This window comes from Melospiza melodia, chromosome 1 (genome assembly GCF_035770615.1).
Source record: "Melospiza melodia melodia isolate bMelMel2 chromosome 1, bMelMel2.pri, whole genome shotgun sequence".
NCBI classification, from domain to species: domain Eukaryota; kingdom Metazoa; phylum Chordata; class Aves; order Passeriformes; family Passerellidae; genus Melospiza; species Melospiza melodia.
In genome coordinates, this window is record NC_086194.1 from 124,763,137 (window position 1) to 124,784,601 (window position 21,465).

The 21,465-nt window shown below is 39.2% G+C and overlaps 1 protein-coding gene across 7 annotated transcripts in view; it reads left to right on the plus strand.

Moving 5' to 3' along the window:
• MYOM1 (myomesin 1) overlaps window positions 1–18,163 on the plus strand; it is a 72,177-nt gene extending 54,014 nt beyond the window's left edge. For 5 of the 7 annotated variants that reach the window (XM_063166943.1, XM_063166960.1, XM_063166980.1 and 2 more), the window contains 14 exons: window positions 157–301; window positions 876–935; window positions 1,187–1,254; window positions 1,831–1,944; window positions 2,503–2,590; window positions 3,302–3,340; window positions 3,434–3,539; window positions 5,389–5,552; window positions 7,092–7,128; window positions 7,444–7,466; window positions 9,013–9,068; window positions 13,712–13,927; window positions 15,657–15,780; window positions 17,009–18,163. In XM_063166943.1, coding sequence (XP_063023013.1) covers window positions 157–301; window positions 876–935; window positions 1,187–1,254; window positions 1,831–1,944; window positions 2,503–2,590; window positions 3,302–3,340; window positions 3,434–3,539; window positions 5,389–5,552; window positions 7,092–7,128; window positions 7,444–7,466; window positions 9,013–9,068; window positions 13,712–13,927; window positions 15,657–15,780; window positions 17,009–17,247 — 1,479 coding nt within the window. In that variant the 3' untranslated portion in view covers window positions 17,248–18,163. Of the gene's footprint in view, window positions 1–156; window positions 302–875; window positions 936–1,186; window positions 1,255–1,830; window positions 1,945–2,502; window positions 2,591–3,301; window positions 3,341–3,433; window positions 3,540–5,388; window positions 5,553–7,091; window positions 7,129–7,443; window positions 7,467–9,012; window positions 9,069–13,711; window positions 14,689–15,656; window positions 15,781–17,008 lie in introns of those variants that run through there. The other 2 variants (XM_063166970.1, XM_063166997.1) reach the window with 1 other exon arrangement.
• Window positions 18,164–21,465: the final 3,302 nt, after the last annotated feature.

Here is a 21,465-nt window from a genome sequence, read left to right on the forward strand (position 1 = left end):
TAGAATAGGATGGTGATCTGTACAAATGGGAACCTGAAGAAGTGGGAATCCAAATAAAGAAAAAAAAGTTTCTCCTAAAGAGACCATTATAACACTTCACAAATATTTTCTGTCTCTGACATGTATTAATTGTTGCTTTACTTTCCACTCCTGCAGAAATACAAAATGAAGGTGGACAAGAATACTGGCCTTGTTGAAATGATTATGGACAAGCTTGAGGAGAAGGATGAAGGCACTTACACGTTCCAGCTGCAGGATGGAAAAGCAACCAATCAATCTAGTCTGGTCCTCATTGGTGATGGTAGGCTGATCTGTATTATGCAGTGAGCTGGCTTTTCACTGTTTTCAACACCAACAGATCTTTCAGTTTTTTTATGTCACAATTTTGTCTGCCTCCTAAGGACAGAGCGTGTGTGTGACCTGAAATTTTTAAAGTGACGGGAGAAACAGGAATTGTTACAGAAATGTAAAATACTGCAGCATGTTGTGGTTTGCTTTCCTATGGGTGGAATGAACATTTCCCATATAAAAAGCCCATTCAGCTGGGAACAAGCAGCTGCACCTGTTAGAGCTCAAGCAGCTGCTGACTCTGCTGCCTCTCATTTGCCTTCCTACCAGCAGCTGTATGATTGGGGATTGCACATCATCAGGCAGGACACATAAAACTCCTGATGACTGCAAGCAGCTGGGGAAGTTGAGTTAGCCATAATCAGCTTCTGACACTCTGGAATGTCCAGTGAAAACCTTATCCTATGGCCAGCTTCTCACTGACATCCAAGGGACAGGGTTGGAGTGAACTGTTACAGTGACATTCAGCATTGTACAAATGGCACATGAAGTTTAACCTTGTATTTCTTACTGGTTTTAATTCCTAGTATTCAAGAAGCTACAGGATGAAGCAGATTTCCAGAGGAAAGAGTGGCACAGGAAACAAGGTGATAATACAAATACTTATAAGTATCACATATGTGTTAGCCTGTTGAGAGTTTGTTTGTGGTTATATATGTTCATTTGAAATACATGGGTTTTGTTGTGCTACGTGGGTACTTCTGAAGCAGAAATAGGAAAAATAAAACCACATTAAAATATAACGGAATTCTTGTCAAGTAAAACACATCTGTCTTTCATTTTGCATTATGAATACCATTGATGAGACCTTTAAAAACATTCCTGTAATTTCAAACAGGTCCTCATTTCGTGGATAAACTGGGATGGGAAGTTACTGATGAGTGTAATGTGATGTTGAAATGTAAGGTAAGGGGAAAGGAAAACCCTGAGTACAATATTCAGAGTACACCACACTGGCCTACCACTACCTAGATGTTGGGAAGGGACTAAAGAGATGCCCTTTGCTTTTGTACTCCCAGCTGCATGTTGGACAGTGACAGAGCCTCTGAAGGTTAATCCTGCTGAGGCAACAGCTCATTGCATGTAACAAAATATGTTGGAAAATAGCTTGAATTTCTTTCTTCAGGTCCATCAGCCACTCACTCAAAGAAAGGCAGCTGAAAAGGAATGACGAGTCTTTGTAAATCCAGGGACTAATTCATTTTTGGCCTGTTTATGCGCGTTGAAATTCCCTGGGCAGGATCAACTCATTCCCTGGTCTCCTTTTCTCTCTGTTTGCATCCCTGTTGCTTTCTCTCTTGCCTCCCACATTTTGAAATGGAGGCCTGCAGTAACTCACTGCTATCAGGTTGTAAATCTTGCTGTTCTTCTGTGAGAGACCTGAACACACTAACCCATGGAACAAGCTAACCCAAATTACAACACTGAGCTCCCCTGCTCAGGTGAAGTGAATAATTGCAGTGTGGTTTTCATCCATTTTAGGTGGCTAATATTAAGAAGGAAACACACATTGTGTGGTACAAAGATGACAGGGAGATAATGGTAGATGAAGAACATGACTTCAAGGATGGCGTGTGTACTCTGCTGATATCAGAGGTGAGTGACTGTCTTCACTAGCCTTCAGTTGAGTTCACATGAGTTATATGATCTAATCTGGTAGTCCAGCAGAACAATTGAAAAAGGAAGTGGGTTTTAAAAATGGAAAAGCTCACAAGGCGTCTGTGTTTTCACTAAAGCAAATGTCTGTCTGTAACTGCTTGTTCAGATTTTCAGGAAATGATGACAGAAGAGATAATAAGCTTGTCACTTCCTTTGCATGTCAATTTAGCAACAGATTGAGACCACATTTCCATTCTGAATAGCATTTGGAAAGTGCTTGTCACTCAGGCTTTCAGAGTCACCAGAGGGGTCTGGTTCATACCCAGCCTTGCAGCAGATCTGGGGCAGGACAAGGTCCTGCACACCAGGACCTCCTGCCAAAGCCCATCCCAGCACCCCAGGCAGGAGGAGGGCAGCTGGAGGGCATGGGGACAGCCTCAGGCACCGGGTACCTGCTGGGGACAGGGACAGGATATCAGCTGGGTTCACAAGTAAAATCTATATTTTTCTACAGTACCTGTTCTGAAAACGGGTTTTATCATTACAATATTGCAGTTTTCTAAGAAAGATGCTGGCACATATGAAGTCATTCTGAAGGACGACAGAGGAAAGGACTCCAGTGAGCTGAAGCTCAAGGACACAGGTCAGTCTGGCTGTGCTCAGCCACACCAGCAGATACGAGGGCTGAAGTGGGTTCAGGGTAATACAGGCATCTGCACATGTTGCCTTCCTGTGGCTTTGTTCCTCATGCATACAAAATCATCTGATTAGAAAAACTGAGATTTTTCAGTTCAAATAACATTTGAATACAGCTTATTGCATCTGGATTCTGTATAATTTTGGGAGCATACAGTGATTACCTCTAAGCAAAATTACAACAGATTTCCTCAGGGGACTATCAATAAAACTACAAGTATGGAAAAAGTTACATAACTAGATAATTTAAAAATATTTTTATTATATTTTGTCAATTGCATACATGCAAAAAGGCCTTTCCACTTACTGTGATTACTATGTTCTTAACATTCCACTCCTATCCATTAGAATGTATATAAATGGGTTAGCATTCCAGCTGAACAGCATCATTTACAAAAAAAAAAAAACAAAAACATTTTCTTGTTCAGCTGCAGCAGTATTCATCAAGACTGCACTTAAATAAAGCCTGGAAACTGTAAAATAACAGGCTACATTTCTGCATTACTCAGATTTCTAATGTGCTTGAAAAGGTAGCTTTTTGAAAGACTGGTTTTTCAAACCTTCTGGGAGAATATTTCAGAGCCAGTACTTGTCCTTACTGTTGACTGTGCTTGAACTGCAGACACAGAGTCTTAGTCTCTGGATTTTATTTCCACAGCTTTTGCAGATCTGATGAATGAAGTATGCAGAAGGATTGGTAAGCACTTAATTCTTTTTTCAAATGAATGACTCATTGTGGCACTCAATGAATGGCTGTATGGCTGCATAAAACCATGTGCTCTTCTTTCAGCTTTATCTGCAACAGACCTGAAAATCCAGAGCACAGCTGAGGGTATCAGACTGTACTCCTATGTTACTTATTATGTAGAAGATTTGAGAGTAGGCTGGGTGCACAAGTAAGTACACAAGGGCTTTGCAAAACCTGGTGCAATTTTGGTTTCACAGATCCAGAAAGAACCTGGATTTGCAAGAGAGATGAGGCCCAGGTTTCCCCTTCTCTCTCATGAGTCCTTATTTCATATGAGTTTGTTTCAGTCAATTACATTCACAGGAATATGAATGTATTCATATTCCTGTGAATGTAATCAGTATGAGAGTCAGGTGTGGTGGTTCCAGGCCCTCCTGTTGTTTCTTTCATGAAAGACAGTCCCATGCCACAGGATGCCAGCAGGATGGTGCTGCTTCAGAGCACTTCCCACCTCCCCAGTGGGAGCTGCATCTTTCCCTGACTCAGTTTTATGGAGTGGTGCAAATATAGCCCAAGAGACCATCAGGCTTCAAAAGAGGCCAGCACCACGGGTTCAGAGATACCTGCCCTGGAGGTCTGCTTGTCTAGAAGCCACAACTCAGTGGAACTGGGACAAGCAGGCATATCCTCTTAATGCATGGCTTCATTTTTAGGAGGCAAAGCAAATTCCACCATGTGCCTGGGGCAGTAAAATCCAGACAGCCCCTCCTGCAGGCACTACAAATGTAACCAAGACAGACAGAAGAACTGAGATTTCAAAAAAGAATTTGAATGCCCAGCTGCCCATAAAATTAATGGGAGTTGCACATCCAAATCTATGAGACAGCTTTGAGTTCTCAGCCAGCACAAACAGCTTGCACTGGAAAACCCAGAGGAGTAAATAAGAGAAGTAAACAATTAGATCACTTCAAATCTATTATTACTATTCTTGCTGTTTCACTTCCTGTGGACATGGTAGTTGTTAGTCTGTATGATGGAATCTGAATTACTGATCTCTCAATAAAACTCATGTAAATGAGGCACAGGACACCCAGGATGTGCTGTACCAGGCTTGCTGTAATTATTGACACTGATGTTAACCAGCACCCTGTCAGAGAAATGAAAGCCATTGGAGGCCTTCTTGTTTCTTGGCACTCATTCTGACCTTGTATCATCCAAAGTCCCAAGTATTTCAAATAAGTGCAAGAGAATATGAAGTATTGTGGGGGTTTTTCCCCCCTCTCTCTTTCTCTCTTTTCTCCATTTCATTTTTAGAAACTTGTTTCATCTTGAAGCATGTCAAATTAATCTAGAATTTTTTTTCCCTCCAGTGCATTCAAAGTTATCAGTTTAAAGATAACAAGGAAATGAGTAGCTTATTTGGCAAATATCTTTTGACTCATCCAGGGAAATTAACTGCTTAGCTAGAAAGCTAAGAAATTGATTTTGGGGGGTGAGGGAGGGGGGTGTTGGGTTTGTTTTTTCTTTTGTTTTCTGTTATTTTAATGGAAGAAGATATGCTTATGTCAAAATGTGTTTAAATTCCAAACATAGTAGAGCATCAGAAATCATTCCAGCTGGACAAACACCATTTCTGACAAAAGTGTTTTTTTTTTTTTTTTTTTTTCTCTGTAGATACAGCCCTATATACTTTTGTTTTGCCCAAGCAGAAATAAATGCTAATAAGAGAACAGCAACATTTCTGGATGCCTGGGCTACCCTTCAGAGATCTGGTTTTTAGACTTGTACAGCTTTTCTATGGCTCAGGTTGCAGACTGAGATGCATAATTCTTCTGCAAGCTCTGAGGACAGCTGGACCTTGAACAGGGAAAGGCTGTCACACCGATTCTAGCTCACAACTGTAGCAAGGGTTTGGCTTCAAGGTTTCAGAATAAGGTGGCATACCATAGCGTCTTGGAAGTCATTTAGTAACTCCAGGTGTGCTCAGTGGCTCAACACGAGCAAACCCTTTTTATCCTGCAGTAAAACCAAAAGGTAACATTGTTTTGTGCTTTCAGTGATACCCAGATTAAGTTCACGGACCGGATGAGGACTGGTGTCACCGGGGAGCAGATCTGGTTGCAGATCAATGAGCCGACTCCCCAGGACAAAGGCAGATACATAATGGAACTCTTTGATGGCAGCACAACGCACACAAAGACAGTGGATCTTTCTGGCCAAGGTAGGCCATCCCCTCTGCTAACATCATCCCCATGTGGGCAGTGTGCTGAGGCAGTGTGGCAGCATCTACAGCAGCATCTTGCCACAGACCTGTCACCCTTTGGGGTCTGTGTGTGCACCCACCAGTCTGGCATTTTTTGTAGGGACTGTGTCAACAAGCCTGACAGAGTTAAGAAGCGTTTTTGGACAATACTCTCAGGCACACAATGTAGCTCTAGGGGATGGTGCTGTGTGGGACTGGGAGTTGGACTTGATGATCCTTGTGGGTTCCTTCCAACTCGGCTTACTCAGCGATTATGCGATTTGTTCTCCCCAGACCACACCATTTGTTTTCCCCAACCTGTGCTCTCAAGTAATAAAATAAAAACCGCTTTTTCCTAATCCAAATACCCACTTACAGTCTGCCTACTGAGATGCCAGCCCAGTTTCAGAGCTATTTTACAAAATCCCTTGTGTTGCTGGCATTGATTGGCAGTTTTAAATATGAATTGTAGCACTGAATGCCTTCTGTGTGTCTCTCTTCCAAGGAATATTTCCAGGAGGAAGTGAGGGACGAGTTTGTTCTGATACTTTCCTACCCTATTTCTTTGATGGGTGTAATAAAACTCGTCATTCTTCAGAGATGCCAAGACCTCTCATCAGCATGAGGAAGAACTGTTAGGGGAAAAATTTGGATTGACTGTTGGAAGCTTTTACTCTGAGAGACCTCTCAGATCCTAGAGAACAGATTAACTCCTTCCAAACTGCTCTTTCCATTCCCAGCTGTTCCCATCCCTAAAGCTTCACTTTTTGTTTGCAAGCTCTGTGTAAGGGTGATAACATTTTAATCATCTCCATGCTGCTCCTTCTATACTCTACTCCACTTTCTAGGAAAAGACATTTCTTCTTCCCTGTCAAAGCAGGGGAGGTTGGCCTCCCCCATGATGGCAGCTTAGCCTGAATTTTCAAGGGAGACAACAATTTGTTGTTCTCTTTGCTCATAGCCATCAGTGTGATGCTTCAAGCAGATGTGAAAAATCCTTGGAAAATCATCTCTCTTGTATTCCATAACCCAGTGGTCTCTGAAGTGTGTGTGCAAGATGACCCAGTGTACTTCACTTGTATACATCTACAGAATCTATAAATAAATTTATATATAGGGAGTGCATGCTCAAAATAATTTTATATTGGGATGTACAATATAAAAAGTTTGGAGGGTCACTGCCATAATCCCTCATTTAGGTGATGCATTGTGCATTTCTTTCTCTCTTCTGAGAAATTACTTCAGCTACTACTTTCTTGCCCTCTGTCTTAAAGCTTGACTTCTAGAAGAAAAAAGTGTGTTTATGCATTCATATGTACATATAATAGCTGCCATATACCAGATGGCCTTTATCAGTCAAACCATTCAGCATTTTAGTGTTTGTACAGTACACATGCATGCATTTTAAATTTTACATTTTAAATTTATTACATCTACATTTTAAATTTCTTTATTAATTTTAAGTTTCAACCTGTGAGATTATTTCTCTCTAAATGTACTTTTTTCCTCTTTACAAAGCCTTCGATGAAGCCTTTGCTGAGTTCCAGAGATTAAAGTAAGTATTATGCCATCTAAATACAGTAATGGCAACCATAAAATAATAACAATATTTGTTTGTTTTGTGCTGGAGATAAAGTTATCTTATGAAACAAGTCCTAGTCATACAGAAGCCCGTAGGAGTTTGGCATGTGACTTCTTTGGTGCAACTCTTATATAACAGTCAGGTAGCAAAGAAAAAGCTCTATTGCCAAGCTATGAGAGAGATTTTCCTTGATGGATTGAAAGCAGTTAAAAAGATAATCTATTTTTCTATCATTCTAAGTAAACCTTAACTGAAATTGGACTTTCCCTTTGTTTCTTTCAACTCCAGGCAAGCTGCGATTGCAGAGAAAAGTAAGTCGGCCTTCTTTGACAATGATTGCAAGAAACTGTTTATGAAGCTTGTCGTCCTCTCTAGGAAGGTTGTGTGTTGGGAAAGAGAGGGCATGTAGGCATGTTTATAAGCATGTGCTCATCCTAAAACGAGTTTGTCCTTAGACCAAGAAGTAAGTGACCCTCTTTTGATTTAACATTGGTGCACTTTGCAGCTAATCATATCATTCTTATGGCTTAGGTTGATTTTTCTCATCCAAGCTCCTGTTCTCAGTATCAGTTAGCCTTCTCTAAAAATAAACTTTATTGCTAGGATCTCTCATGCATATTCTCTGCACAAAAGTCTCTTTGTTTTCAAAGATTGAGAAAATAATTTGGCTAGTTTTGAATGCTCTAAAATGCCAAATGGCTCTGCATTACATACAGAAATGGGTAAGAAAGCAACAGTAGCTTTTGAATTGCTTAGAATCTCCTCACACTTTTGCCTGTGTGTCAATTCTAACAGAGCAACTAAAACAGAAGTATGTATTAACTACTTAGGGAGTAAGTTATTAGCCTTCAACTTGAATTATTAAACTCATTATCCTCCCTACTTACGGAAGAAGCCATGGAAAAGTGAACTGTTCAAATTAATTTCAAATTACTTTCAGACCTGCATAAAAATGAGGGCAGAACTGGCATTTGAAAAGTTATTTGAGAAAAATGCATAGAGAGATACAGCAGGGCTTGGATAGGAACAGTGACCCCCCCAAAGGGGTCAGAGATTGCCCTGCCCTTTCATTCCTGCCCCTGGGCTGCCCTCAAGGCGCTGTTGACTGTCACAGCACAGTGCCTTTCCTGCTCCCCTAAGGCTGTTATCTCTGGGCTCCAGAGCACATCTTTTACAGAGCACACCAGAGGAGAACATTCTGTACAGTCATTTCCTTCCTACACCAGGCTCCACCCAGACATGTAAGGAACAAAATCCGTATTCCAGGAGAAGTGCGCTGAAGCCTGCATGTGATTGGCTTATTTGTATTTGTCTAACACTGCTGGGGGACTCTTGAGTTTAAAGCTAGATCAGTCAGGTACCAGTCTCATTTACACACAGCTACACACAAGTGGTGGAACTTCATTTTTGACACTGAGACTGAAATCTGTCATTGTATCTAGATTAAAAGCCAATCTCCAGCATTTTACCAGGTGTCATTAATTTCCCTTTGGATACCCAACGTTTTTAGTTTACTGCAGTAAATATTTTGAGCACCAGATCTCAAGAGTGTAAATCATTTTTGTGCATTCAGAATTAAAACTCAATTGATATCAAAGTCTGCAGGACACTGCACGTGTACTTTAATTTGTCTGTGTAAGTGATTGACACCAACTATTAACACATCTTTTGCTGTGAATTCAACATATTTTAAAGTCCAAATGGTGTGCTAAAAATGCTGGATAGTTCTCTGCTAGCACAGATATCAGAGACAAGTTGTACATAAATAAGACAAAAGGAAAGAATGAGAAGAGAAACAGGATTCGGCACACAGTTGATTTGGAGACACTAAAGAAAATTAATCTTCTTTATTTCCAGATCGTGCACGGGTACTTGGAGGTTTGCCCGATGTTGTCACCATCCAGGAGGGCAAGGTACAGTAAATTAACTGAAGCTTTACACAACATCCCAACAGCTTGAATGCCTTTCAATGATGGCAATACATTCACCTTTTCTTTTTGAGATGCCATCTTTAAAATCTGCTACATTATTTATTCATCCCCTGCCTTCTGTACATAATTCAATGGACTTGCACAGATGGGTTTATGTATTCAGGGCAGTGTCTTTTCTTAAGAAATAGATAAAAGTGAGATGACAATGTGAGTTGGGACTAAAACTCCTTATATAACCAGCTCTTTAAAAATTCACGCACAGGTTTCACAGTTAGATTTTTTTTTCCCTGTATCAGGAAAGTTTAACTCTTTTTTTTCACATGGAAGCCAGTCATTCTATGCCTTCTACAATTAAGTTCTTTGCAATGTGGCCAGTAGAGGCTGGCCACCTGTAGAGGCTGGGTTTTAAATGGTGTAAAAGTAGTAAACCAAAATAACTCAATTCTCATCCAGCCAATAGGAGAAAAAATTCCCTGTTTCCTCAGGGTAAAAGAGAGGGAAGTCAAAATAATTCACTGGTGTTATACTGGATTATATTAGGAGAGTTCAGCTGAAAGATTATGGTAAGGCACTCCCAGAGGAACATTGATGCTCGAGCACACAACAGATGACCCAGAAACTGAGTTCTCAGTCTCACAACTTTTTCCCAGCACACTGCTTCTACAGCTTGCTGTTTAATAGTCCTGAGACCAAGAAGTGCCTGCTCTTCACTTCCTGCTGCTCTGCCACCAGCCAGTTCCTCTTCACAGTGTGTTCAAACAGTGAAAGCGGGCATGTGAATGTCACTGAAAACCTGTAATGTGACAATGACAGTAAGGCAGCCCTCTGGTATTTCTGGCTTTATCTGTCAGTAGGTCAACTGGGTTAAAAGAATTTGATTACAAGCTCAGCAGAAGTGTTAAGAATCTAAAATCTTATTCTGAACCGCTTAACAACATGAGATATAGCCAACAAGATAGTACACTGCAGCAGTTCTGGGAAAATCAAATATGTTGACATTACAAAATAAAATTCTTTAACAGATATAGCAGTTTGAGAAATGCTGTAAAGTAAAAAGCACTCCTGTGAACATTGTAACTGTAGATAGAAGACACAAAGGAACAGAATGAATTAGCAGATTCTCAGCTAATCAGTGCTTGGAGGCAAGATTCTCATGATGCTTTGGCAGGGTGTAAACTTGGGTGTAAACCTTTACCAGTTTTAACCTTTCAGACAAAAGAGTGTTGATATGAAATTGTGTATGAGTTCACTGACACAAAATGTGCAGTGTTTATAAAAGGAGTTTGTAAAAATGAGTTGCAAAATCTTACCCAGACACATGTTGTCCTTGACAGCAAGGACATTTGTAACGTTTGAATACATGGCTGAAATACTCCCAGAACTCGAGACAAATATCCTTGACCTTACGTTTCTTGATTCAGCAGAGGATCGTTTTGAGAAGGACAGAGAGTGATCGGGAAAACAGAGCTGGTTTGGGTGGTATTGGCTCATCTGGCTGTTTGCATATATGCTGGAGAGAGAAGAATGCAATTCTCTGTTGTGTAACTCATGCAAATTGCACAATCATTGAGGATTTTGTAAAACAGCAAATGAGGTAGCAGAGGTCTGGCAAGCTTTGATTGTGAAGTCTAGTGCCACCACAACCACAGACTTATATGAACAGATTAGTATCATGGGACTGAACTTCCAAGCACATGCATCTCTCAAATTTAAACTTAACATTGTGACTGTGATGCCATTTATTAGCTTTTTACATGTGAGCTGAAGGGTATGGGTGAGAGGGAATGAACCAGTGTTTACCAAGTGTTAATCAAATAGCATTCCAGATGGCCTAAGAGGCTTCCACTGATAGACATAAATGCTCCCCAGCAGTGTGGTATAATTGGAAAAGGCTAAGTGTCAGCTCACATTAGGGAGGAATCTGACCTGACAGAGAATGCTAGCCTAAGTTTTGTGTCCAGCCAGGCAACTTAACCTAAGTGGCTGTTTTAATGAAGGCCTGCAAATGAGTGAAGAGGCTTAGGATTCTGAGAGGCACTTTCAGACATAGAAGGAACATGTAACATTCTTCTTCCCACCAACTCACTCTTCTTTCTACCCTTCTGCCAGGGGTGTAGATCCTCACAGATAGGCTGGAGGTAGGGAGCAGATTTCCTTAACTGAGCTGCTTCAATCCACTCCCCAAACCATCCACAACTGTGACGCTGTGCTAATGTGAAAGAAGATTCAATTACAAAGAAACGCACACACACTTCTCTCTGCCACCTCTACTACCCTACTCATGATAACCTGCAGTAAAAGGCAGAAGAGTTAGTGAGGGCACAAAGGCTCTGGACTTGCAGCTGCTGGTTTCTTCAAGTGGACATGCCTCAGTGCCCTGGGCCCAGGAGTATGAGAGGCACTTTTTAAAACAAAATTATATCAGGTTGAGCATAGTATTAAAATCAAGGGGTTCAGTGAGTAATAAATATCTACATGAGCAAAGACAATCTCTTGCCCAAAGAGCAGAAATCTGAAACAGATAGGTGCAGTCACAGTGAGCAATTGTTTCTCCTTGGGTATGGAATTACCTTCCAGAAAACCAAGATCTCACCATCTATATATAGTGAATTATAAGACACATCTCTGCACATTAGTAGCTGGAAAATAAACAGAAGGAGCTGGGAACATTAAGAGAATCACTCATATCAAACAGGAGCTAGTGATGTGAGGTTAAGGAAAATGCAGCTATTTTAAGGAATGATTTAGAAGAAGAAAAGAATCATCACTGCTGCTTGAATCTCTTTGAATTGTGGAGTATGACAGCACTTCAAACACCCCAGCTTTGAATGATGCCACTAATGGAGCTGTGTGGACATGGACATCAGCTCATTAGCACTGTGGTGGAGTGGCAGCTGGAGCCACTCGGTGCTCAGCTCTTGCTTGCCTGAGAATCAGAAGACAATAATGAAATATTGAGCACCTGAAGGGGTCCATATGCATTGCCAGGCTGAGGGCATGTTTGTAACAGAGTGATAAGGAAAAGGGGGAAACATAAAACCTCATTTCCCACTTGTTTTTTAAAAAGATGGACTGATATGGCAACCAAAACCACATTCACACCAGTGGGCTACAAGAGAAGGGAGTCAACAGCCCCACGTGGTCATCAGCTGTAGGTGCTGCAGGAAATCAGATAGAGGCCATTTCCACCATGCCAAAACCACCTTTCACCTGGAACCTGCCCTCCTTCAGTACCAAGAATTACATGTTGCTGATAGAAGAAAGACTTTCCCTTCCATTTTGCTCTCATTTTGGTTCTCAGGTTGGGCACATGGGGATTTTTTTGTTGTTGATTTTTTTTGTTTTGTTTTGTTTGGTTTGGTTTTTTTTTTTTTGTTCTCAGAAGTATCAATACCTCTCACTTTTATAGAGGTGTCAATTTTTCCATTCATTTCAACAGCCTTCTAGGCATTTCTCTTCTGTCCCATCTTCCACTATCACACTACTGGATAAGAAGCAATGAATTGGAGGGAAGGTTGGAAGAGATACTTGATTCCAGTCAAGTGAAATCTTGTCTACTCCTTAATTATCACTTGGTCCATTCCTAATGAAGCACTGAAGACTTTTCTTTGCAGTAAAAGTTCTTCAATTTCCAGTCCAGTTACACTCCCTTTTAAATGGCATATATATAAATAAATTCCTTCCTAAAAAAAGCTCCAGAGAAAGGCCTATTACCACTGAATTGTCACGTGAACTTTTTTCACATTTGAGTCTCTACATTATAGTCACTTTTGCAAATATTTTTGAGAAGACTGCCATAGCACTGTGACTGGAGGAGGAGATCATTTACATGTATCAATATCTCCCAAAAATGAATTAGCTGACAAGAAAAAAGGGAGGCCTGTACAGAGTGTGCCCAAGAGACTCAGCAGCCTGCTGAAGGTACAAGAAGCTGCCAGTGACCTCCCCAACAAGATGATTCTCCAACAGTGAAGATACTTCCTACAGGCTGATGGGACTGAATTCAGTCCTTAGGAACAGTAATAACATCCAAGGGAAATACTTACATGAACACTAAAGAATGAGTAAAGCCTGACTTGATTTCAGTTAAAAATAGTTTTACAGAAGTGCATAAAACACTTCAAGTCTGTTAGAAGAGCTGTCAGGGCACAGTTTAAAAGGATCCCAAATTAAACAAAATATTTCAGAGCCACTTTGTTCTTAGTTATCTATAAAGGCAGCCACACTTTCTTTACTTATGGGAGATATATATATATGTGGTGAGTTAATTGTGAACAAAATCATCTGACATTTCATTAAAATATCATTTAATGTCTAACACAAAAATGCAGATAATATCCAATTTTATATTAAAAAATATGCATGGAGAAACCCCTACTAATGATTATGAGAGTCAAGAAGAAGGTCCATAAAATATTGAAAGGTTTTAATGGCATTCTTGAATTAACTGAGTTCCTTCTTTATGATAGAGAAGAGTGACATAAATTATTGATTACTGATGATAGTGTGAATCCCTTTACTAAAAGCAGGATGCTAAACAGGAAGCTGGAATATTTGGAGAGTCAGGCATCAAAAAACACAGCAAATATTTACTGATTCATAATTCCTTTGTACTTTTTCTGTAGGCACTCAATCTTTCTTGCACTGTCTGGGGAGATCCCACCCCAGAGGTCTCATGGCTGAAGAATGAAAAGTCATTTGTATCAGATGCCAATTGCATCCTGAGGTTTGAATCTGGAAAAAATGTCAGCTTTTCCATTTCTACTGTGTCCACACAAGACTCTGGGAAGTACAGCATTGTGGTGAAGAACAAGTACGGCACAGAGACCAGCGACGTCACTGTAAGTGTGTACATCCCTGAGGAGGAGAGAGAGTCTGAGCAAGAGAAAAAGCAGTAGGACAAAATGAAAGCGTGAATTTAAGTCTAGAAGAGAGAAGTACAGAGGAGATTCTGGATGTTAGGTTGATATAATCCATGTGTGTAAATGGCTTTCTGCTTTAGCAGGCAGCCTTGGATTTTTCCATTCACTTCACATTTGCTTCTAATACACTTACTTATGCCAGGGAAAACAGGGCCTTTCCTGAATGTTTTCTTAATGCTAACTTCACAGAAACTAATTGTAGCATTTTAAGCAAGGCCAAGTGCATGCTGTCTGTAAACACATGCTCACCATTTCATCCTCTTCCTGGAGCATCTGGAAGGAAAGGGTCAAGAATTGTTTAAGTGGAAGCAACTAATGAGGTAGATGGAAAGATCAAAAAGATCGGGGTGAACTTGAGCAGCAGAGTTAGGATTTGTTCCAGCTTTGGTAAAGCAGCATAAATGGAACGTGTTAGATCACAGAGAAATGAGTGCTGGCTTTTGTCTGTGTTAAGGCCCCTTTGTATTGCTGTGTTAATTTAGTGAGGCCTTAATATGGGTGTCATTTACAGCCCTAAATATTGTTTAATCTGCCCAAACAGGGTAACAGTACTGTAACATAAATGAAAATAAGGCTTAGGAGGCCAGGATAATAATACGTGTGTGTGTGTCTGTAAAAGTGTATGAACTCTGCTCTATGTTCACAAATAAACTGATTTCACTTCTTTCCTTCAATCACAAGCTTGTTTCACTGTGTCTTGTTTTATTAGTCACAGTTCATGTAGTTGTGCACAGTATGTTAGTGTCTTAATGCTTTCACCACTGTAATTACCTCCAGCTTCCCTTTAGATCCCTGTTAATCTTCACTTTGCTGTTTGCAACAAAACCACCATGGCATCTCTTCACACCTCTCTGTCCAGACCTTCACTGCTTCACACCTTAAGTCAACAAGGTATTTTTGCAAATCCTGTCACAGGAGTAGTCCTGTGCTTTTCAATGCACCTGGGCATGAATTGTGATTTAAGGGTGATATGTAAGTATTTTGTTAGATAGAAAAATCAATATCTGTTACCAAAAAAAGTTCAGATTATCTAGTCACAGCAGCTGAGTAAAACAGCAAAACAGTAACAAGGATTAATTTTTAAATTTCAAGATATAATCATGATAAGATCTATAATTTGAGATAGAGCAGCTTCCTGAGTTTGAAGGACTAATGCAAAATTATGTTACAATTTTGCTTAGTAGGACATGAAGCCAATTCAAGGATGATATGCAGGTCACTCCATCTTTGTCCCATGACATACAACACACAAACAACAGTCACAGTGATTCCATCCTCCAGAGTGCAAACAAGAATATGACCTACTCTTTGCAATAACTGATTACTCAGTTATTATTTTTTTGTTACTCAGAATTATTTTTAATAACGATTGCATTTAGACAAGAGTTTATTTCTACTACTTTATTTTTAAAAATCTGTTCTCCTGCCCCCCATCTTTTGTCAGAACAGCCAGGGAATACAAATGAGTCAGGTAACAGGCTGGATTCTACTTTACTTTGCTTTGGCAGACGTAGGTGTCCCTGAAAGTTAGAGTAATAAGTTGCTTCAAAAGGGATCAGTTCCAGGGATTCAGTTATGGGGATTTCAGGCTGAACCTGTGATGCATCCATGTCTCGCTTGTGCACGTTTTGTTCTTGCTTTGCTTCAGGTGATTGTGATGCCTGTGTCAGGACAGACTGACACAGCCCAAGGACACAATCAAAATAATAAAACTGTATCTAAAAAGAAAAAAGCAATGTCAGCAAGCAAACAGAAGGAAGGGGGAAAGAAAGGTAAGAGTGCCTTCACTGTTGGAGTCTTCTGTTCTAATGAAAAAATTGTTAAATTGTGACGGAGTTAATTGTCTGTGCCAATCAATATTTCATAGGTCACAATCAATCAAGTTTACAGTACAGATGCTCTTAATCAACAACAGATGCAAAGTATGAATTACCAGGTTAGGCCTAAGTGAAAGAGATTTAAATCAATATTTTCAAACCACCTTTTCTACTTCCACTGCAAGTTGTCACCTTGACTAACCTGGCTGATGGAAGATTTAAAAGTCATAATAAATACTTCTAAATTTCTGGATGCAAAGGAAAGACTTTATAAGCATGTATACATACACAGATGGTGTTATTTTCCAAAGTGAGACTCAATTCAGCAGCTAGATGTTTGATATTTCACCAAAAATAAGGCCTTGCTGATTCAGGGATCCTAAATGCCTAAGTCTTTTAGAAAACCCTGACTGTTTAGCCACTACTTGGGATTAATCAATTATTCTCTCCCCATTTTTTGTCCATATTGAATGGTAAAGTTGGAGTTATAAGTGACCATTTTTTGTCTCATTTATTGGAAGGGTAGAAAATTAAAAACTCTCTGGTGATTCAGCATTCTCATGTATTATTTGTATATTATTTTACTGTTCTTTTAAAATCTACCTGTAGAATTGCTGTTTGGACAGGGATTTATTCTTCACAATTTCATCTCTCCTGTATACAGCATTTTAGCTCCAAATCAGTCTTCAGTTCTGACAATATCAGAACATTTGTTTTACATCTTTTTGCCTAAGTATTTTTTCTTTGTATACAGGATGTATACATGTTATATAATTTCTGACAGAACATTTTTATACTTTTATTTCCCCCACTTATTTGCTCCCAAGGCAAGAACAAATATTTTACAGCATTTCCTTCCTCTCTTGCCTTACTGGTATGGTAGACTTTTCTGAGCAGTCCTGTAAATTAGGTGACTTAAGCAGGAAACAATTATTTCTGTACCTGGAAATGTTTTCCAGTATCTACCTCTAAATAGTTTTAATTAGAGACATAAAGACTTGGGCTTGATTTTGGTTCCATAGTAAGTAGTAATATTGTGTGTGATACTAAACCTCTTTATATGGGTAGGGAAAGAGGAAAAGAACATGATAAGGTCATGACCAATGTGAAAGAAATGTTGGTGAGCACAGTAAATATTGTTACTTAGGATCACTCAGAAATTTTATTACTTCTCCTAAATCAGATTTTATTAAGCCACACACAGAAGAAATTACTGCTACAGAAGAGACACCTGATCCAAATGAAGTACCCCCTGTGGAAACAGGAAAGGATACAAAAAGCAACCAGCAAGCAGCAAAGAAGACTGCTGGAAAGGCAGGAGTAGCAGAAAAGGTTCCTCAACCCACAGAAAGTTTGGATAGGCAGGGAAAAAAAACACCAGAAAAAGCACCAGAAAAAGCAGCCTTGGCTAAACCCCACTGAACTTCATTGAAGAATCTCATCCTATCACCAACAGGATAAGTTCAACTTGAGATTTCATGAGTGGTATCTTAACCATAATATTTAACCACAGAATTTTGTTAATAGGTTTTTTTGTGTAACATTTGTAATATTTCCTAACTCTAAATTTAAATGCATAGTAGATGGGCACTTATGTTTCAGTACCACATAACTGCACTGCACTGCAGGAATTTCTAAGTGTGTGAATAATGATACATGTACTGTCAATGTGAATTTAATTACTAAAAAGTGTCCATTATAAGCAGAGTTCATTACAGCAAATCCTGTCTAGAACCGACACATTTACTGCAGGGTAAAGGAATATTGGTATCAGTTACACAGATGTGTTAATCAATATTTATAGGCCATCACAGCTTGAGGCAGATGCTGCTTACTTTTTCAAGGAAATGATATATACAGTCCTCTTCATGCCATGTGGGCTCTGCTGTTCCCCATGACCAGTCTGGACACAGTGGAAGAACTCCAGAAACAGAACCATCTCCTATGGATGCAGGGGGGCATAAGGAATTTTCTTTTGATCCAAGTTTCTTTCCTGCAAATCTTTTTCATCAGGTGGACCAGGACAACATCTGGCCATTTCTTATCACCAAGACTTATCACCAGTCCTCTCCATTAATACCTTCATGAGTTACTGTGGATAAATCATTAACCCATGAAGTATCAGCTGCCCCCCAAATGCTAATTTTCCTCCACAATTTTTGCCACAGCACTCAGATTTCTGCTCTTCTTCCTCAGTGGCTCAGCCCAAGACGATCCCTTCATCCACTCCCTATCATCAAATCCACTGGTTTCTTATAAGAGAATGTAGCTTCGTGGTCATGTAAGCGAGGAATAAATGCAAGGCAAGAATCTCTGCATTAAATCATTGCTGTGCTCATCCACCTTCATTACTGTGTTCATTCACATGTTTATGTACTGAGGATATAGGAAAATATGACTCATTTGCAAATGCTTAGATACCATGAAAGAAGCAGAGTTCAAGCTGAAAAACAAACCAATAAAAATAAAGGTCAGAATTTATTTTGTTGCTATGCAAGCTAAGTTCAACTTTAAAGTGACCAGAAGTTATAAAACCTAAGAAATTAAAATGAAATATTTTAATTACTAGGAAGATATTCATAATGCTTTCAACTTTAAGAAGACTCAATCACATTGTATTGTCTTTTTCCAGAGGGATTATTGATGAAAGGTCACTGAATTCCACTGGTATTTCTAGGTGCTGGATCTATTACTAATGTAGAAATACTGAAAACACAAAAAATACCAGTTTCTAATCCATCCTTACAGCACTGTTAGCATAAGAAAGCAAAGAGTCTCAATAGCATGTAAATGCACAGAAGTCAGGATACTGATATCCCACATGAGAAGAAATTAATTTCCTTCTAGTAGAATTCCAATAGGATTCTATTCAACTCTTTTTAAAACCAACAGAAATTTTCTGTCTGAATGAAATACTGGATAGAACCCTTATACGTAGGCAAGCAGAGAAATAATGTTCCTGTAAATAATGTAAAGGGTTTAAATAACTTGGATGGTCCATAGTGAGTGACAGAAGGATGTGGGATGCAACAGAGAAAAAATTGTAGAAATCAAATTGATGACATCTACACAAAATGGTGTTGGGAGAAATTTAAAAGCAGACTGAACTACAACTAAAATCATCCAACTACACTTAATTAGTGTTTGACATTGAGCTTGACTCAATTCTCCACCACATCTTTTTCTAAATCTATGTATTTTAGCCCTGCAGTGAAGGACATAGGTAAAATGCAGTAAGGAGCATCTCCATGGCAGGACACCCCAATGCATGGGACTTCTCATGTAATTATTACAGAAAATGATAAATATCTAGAGATGTGCAATTCCAGCACTCTGTCAGAGCTACAGAGTGGCCCTTCAAAAGCAGCACAAAGCTGCAGGTTGTTTCACACAATTCCACACACGCATTTTGCACTGGCAATTATTTCAAGCTGCCTTCCCTCTGCAAAGATCCATCAGCTCTCCCAGCTCCTTGGTGTGGGGAGCCTGTCTGCCACGAACACCAGCGGCAGTGAGCAAGTTATAAATAGAACAGACTGTACCACTGAGAGCCTGATCCAATTCCTGCAGAATGCCGCAGGGGTCTCTGCATTAGCTTTAATAGAAATCTAGCTAGATCTCAGAAGAATGTTCTAAAAATGTCCCAAATCTCAGATTACAAAGCCCATTTTTCTCACCATGAAGCCAATAGCAGATTTCTCTTCTGTGTCATTGTTGCAGAATTGGGTCTTAGCTTTTTGCTGCAAGAAAAATCACTGTTTTCCTGATATTTCAATTAAAACCTACTGGAAATAGCTTTAAAATTTTAAACTAAAATGCAATAGAGTTAGGGGATTTTTTGTTAAGTTTGGATGGCTCCTCATAGAGCTGGAAATGGAGTCACATCAGTATTATTCTACAGGAATATATTTGCTATCCAGAAGAATAATGTAGTTATGCACAGTAATGAGATAAACATACAAAAGATTACTCTCCCTTTTTTATTTTGATTATTTAAGCTGTAGTGGTTCACAAATATATAACAAATATTCAAAATTAATGTTTACAAAATTGTTGAGTATGCTAAAGCTTATTATGTTACTGTGGTTGAACAATTTCTTTCTTGCATTTTAAATGTATTATTTATATTCTGTTCTCCATTATAACTATGAAAAATTGTTTCAGTCTCTGTGCACTACATAACGATAGAATGCAAATTATTTCTGCAGCAACAGGATCTCCTATCAAACACACAGAATCATTTGACTACATTTAAACTCAGGCACTGGATGCCATGTTTATCTGAAGTGCACTTCTCTTTATTTTCTTATTTGTCACGTACATGTTCCCTTTCATCACACATTACTCTTTATATTCAAATTTATAACTCTTTTAGAAATTTATGTTCTTGTGTAATAATAATAACTGTAGTTAACAACAAGGGAAAGTGTTGCAATAAGCTATATCATCCAGTCACCTTCTAAAACCACAAAGGATGATTTTTGAAGATGAAAAAGGATGAGAAAAATAGGCTTTGACTTCCACTGCAGTAAAGGCACTGTGATTCCAGCTGTCCTTGAATTCTTCTGGATTTGTTTAGCCAATCATTGAGGAAGATCTGTCTGTGCTCTGAGATGGACAGACATAATTTGGTAATACATTAAGCCATAATCTTTGGAGCAGCTGGATGAAAACTGAGATCATCCTTAAACTAGCATAGACTGCACTTCTGCTCTTTGCCCTTGAACAACTACTATAAGGTAAATACATAGATGACATCCCATTTAATCTGCACTTAGAGGGGACAGACACCTGCAACAAGTCTTTCCCCACATTTTTTGTTTGTTAGTGTGTTTTGGTCTTGCTAAAGGGATGTTAAGTTTTAAGAATTGAAGCAAAATGTTGTCCAGGGAAAAGAGCCACAAAAGCTGTAAAGAGAAAAACGTTAGAAAAAAAACTCAGTTTCACAAGGGCTTCTAAAGATAAAGCCTTATTTTGAGAGAGAAGAAGGAAGGCCCCAGATTTGAGTGCAATCTTCTGCTGACTTTTGCCCCTGTCTCACTTCCCATTTCATTATGGGAGAGCTCTTTCCTGCCATCTCCTTCTGCAAGTTTTCAAATGAAACACCTTTCCTTCCTTCTTTATCAATCTTGCATCTTCTACCGTCCAATTTTACACAGCTATGAATCTTCTACCACCCAATTTTACACAGCTATTTCCATTTACAATTTCATCACTTATCCTAACAGGACCAGAATAAAACCTCCTGCTTCATTAGGCTGTGATTTTGGCAAGGATAAGAAACTTCTTAACAGAAGGCCTGAAATCCTATCATTATCTATTATCAGAAAATGGTTTGTAAAACACTTGCTAATGGTTGACAAAGAATGGAGAAATATTGCTTATATGAGACTTGATTTGAGTGTGCCAGCTTAATTGGTGAATATGTTAATGTTTACCAATTAATATGTTAACTCTACACACAAGTCTGTCAACTTTTGGGACTATTGTTGTGCTTGAAAATTTTGGTGCATCAGGATACAGTTCCTTACAGCCCTGAATCCTTGCTATTAACTTACCCCCTTGTTCTGTTTAATTGGGTTTTTTGGGTGTTTTGGGGGTTTTTTGGGGTTTTTTTTTGGGGGGGGGGGTTGGGTGGTT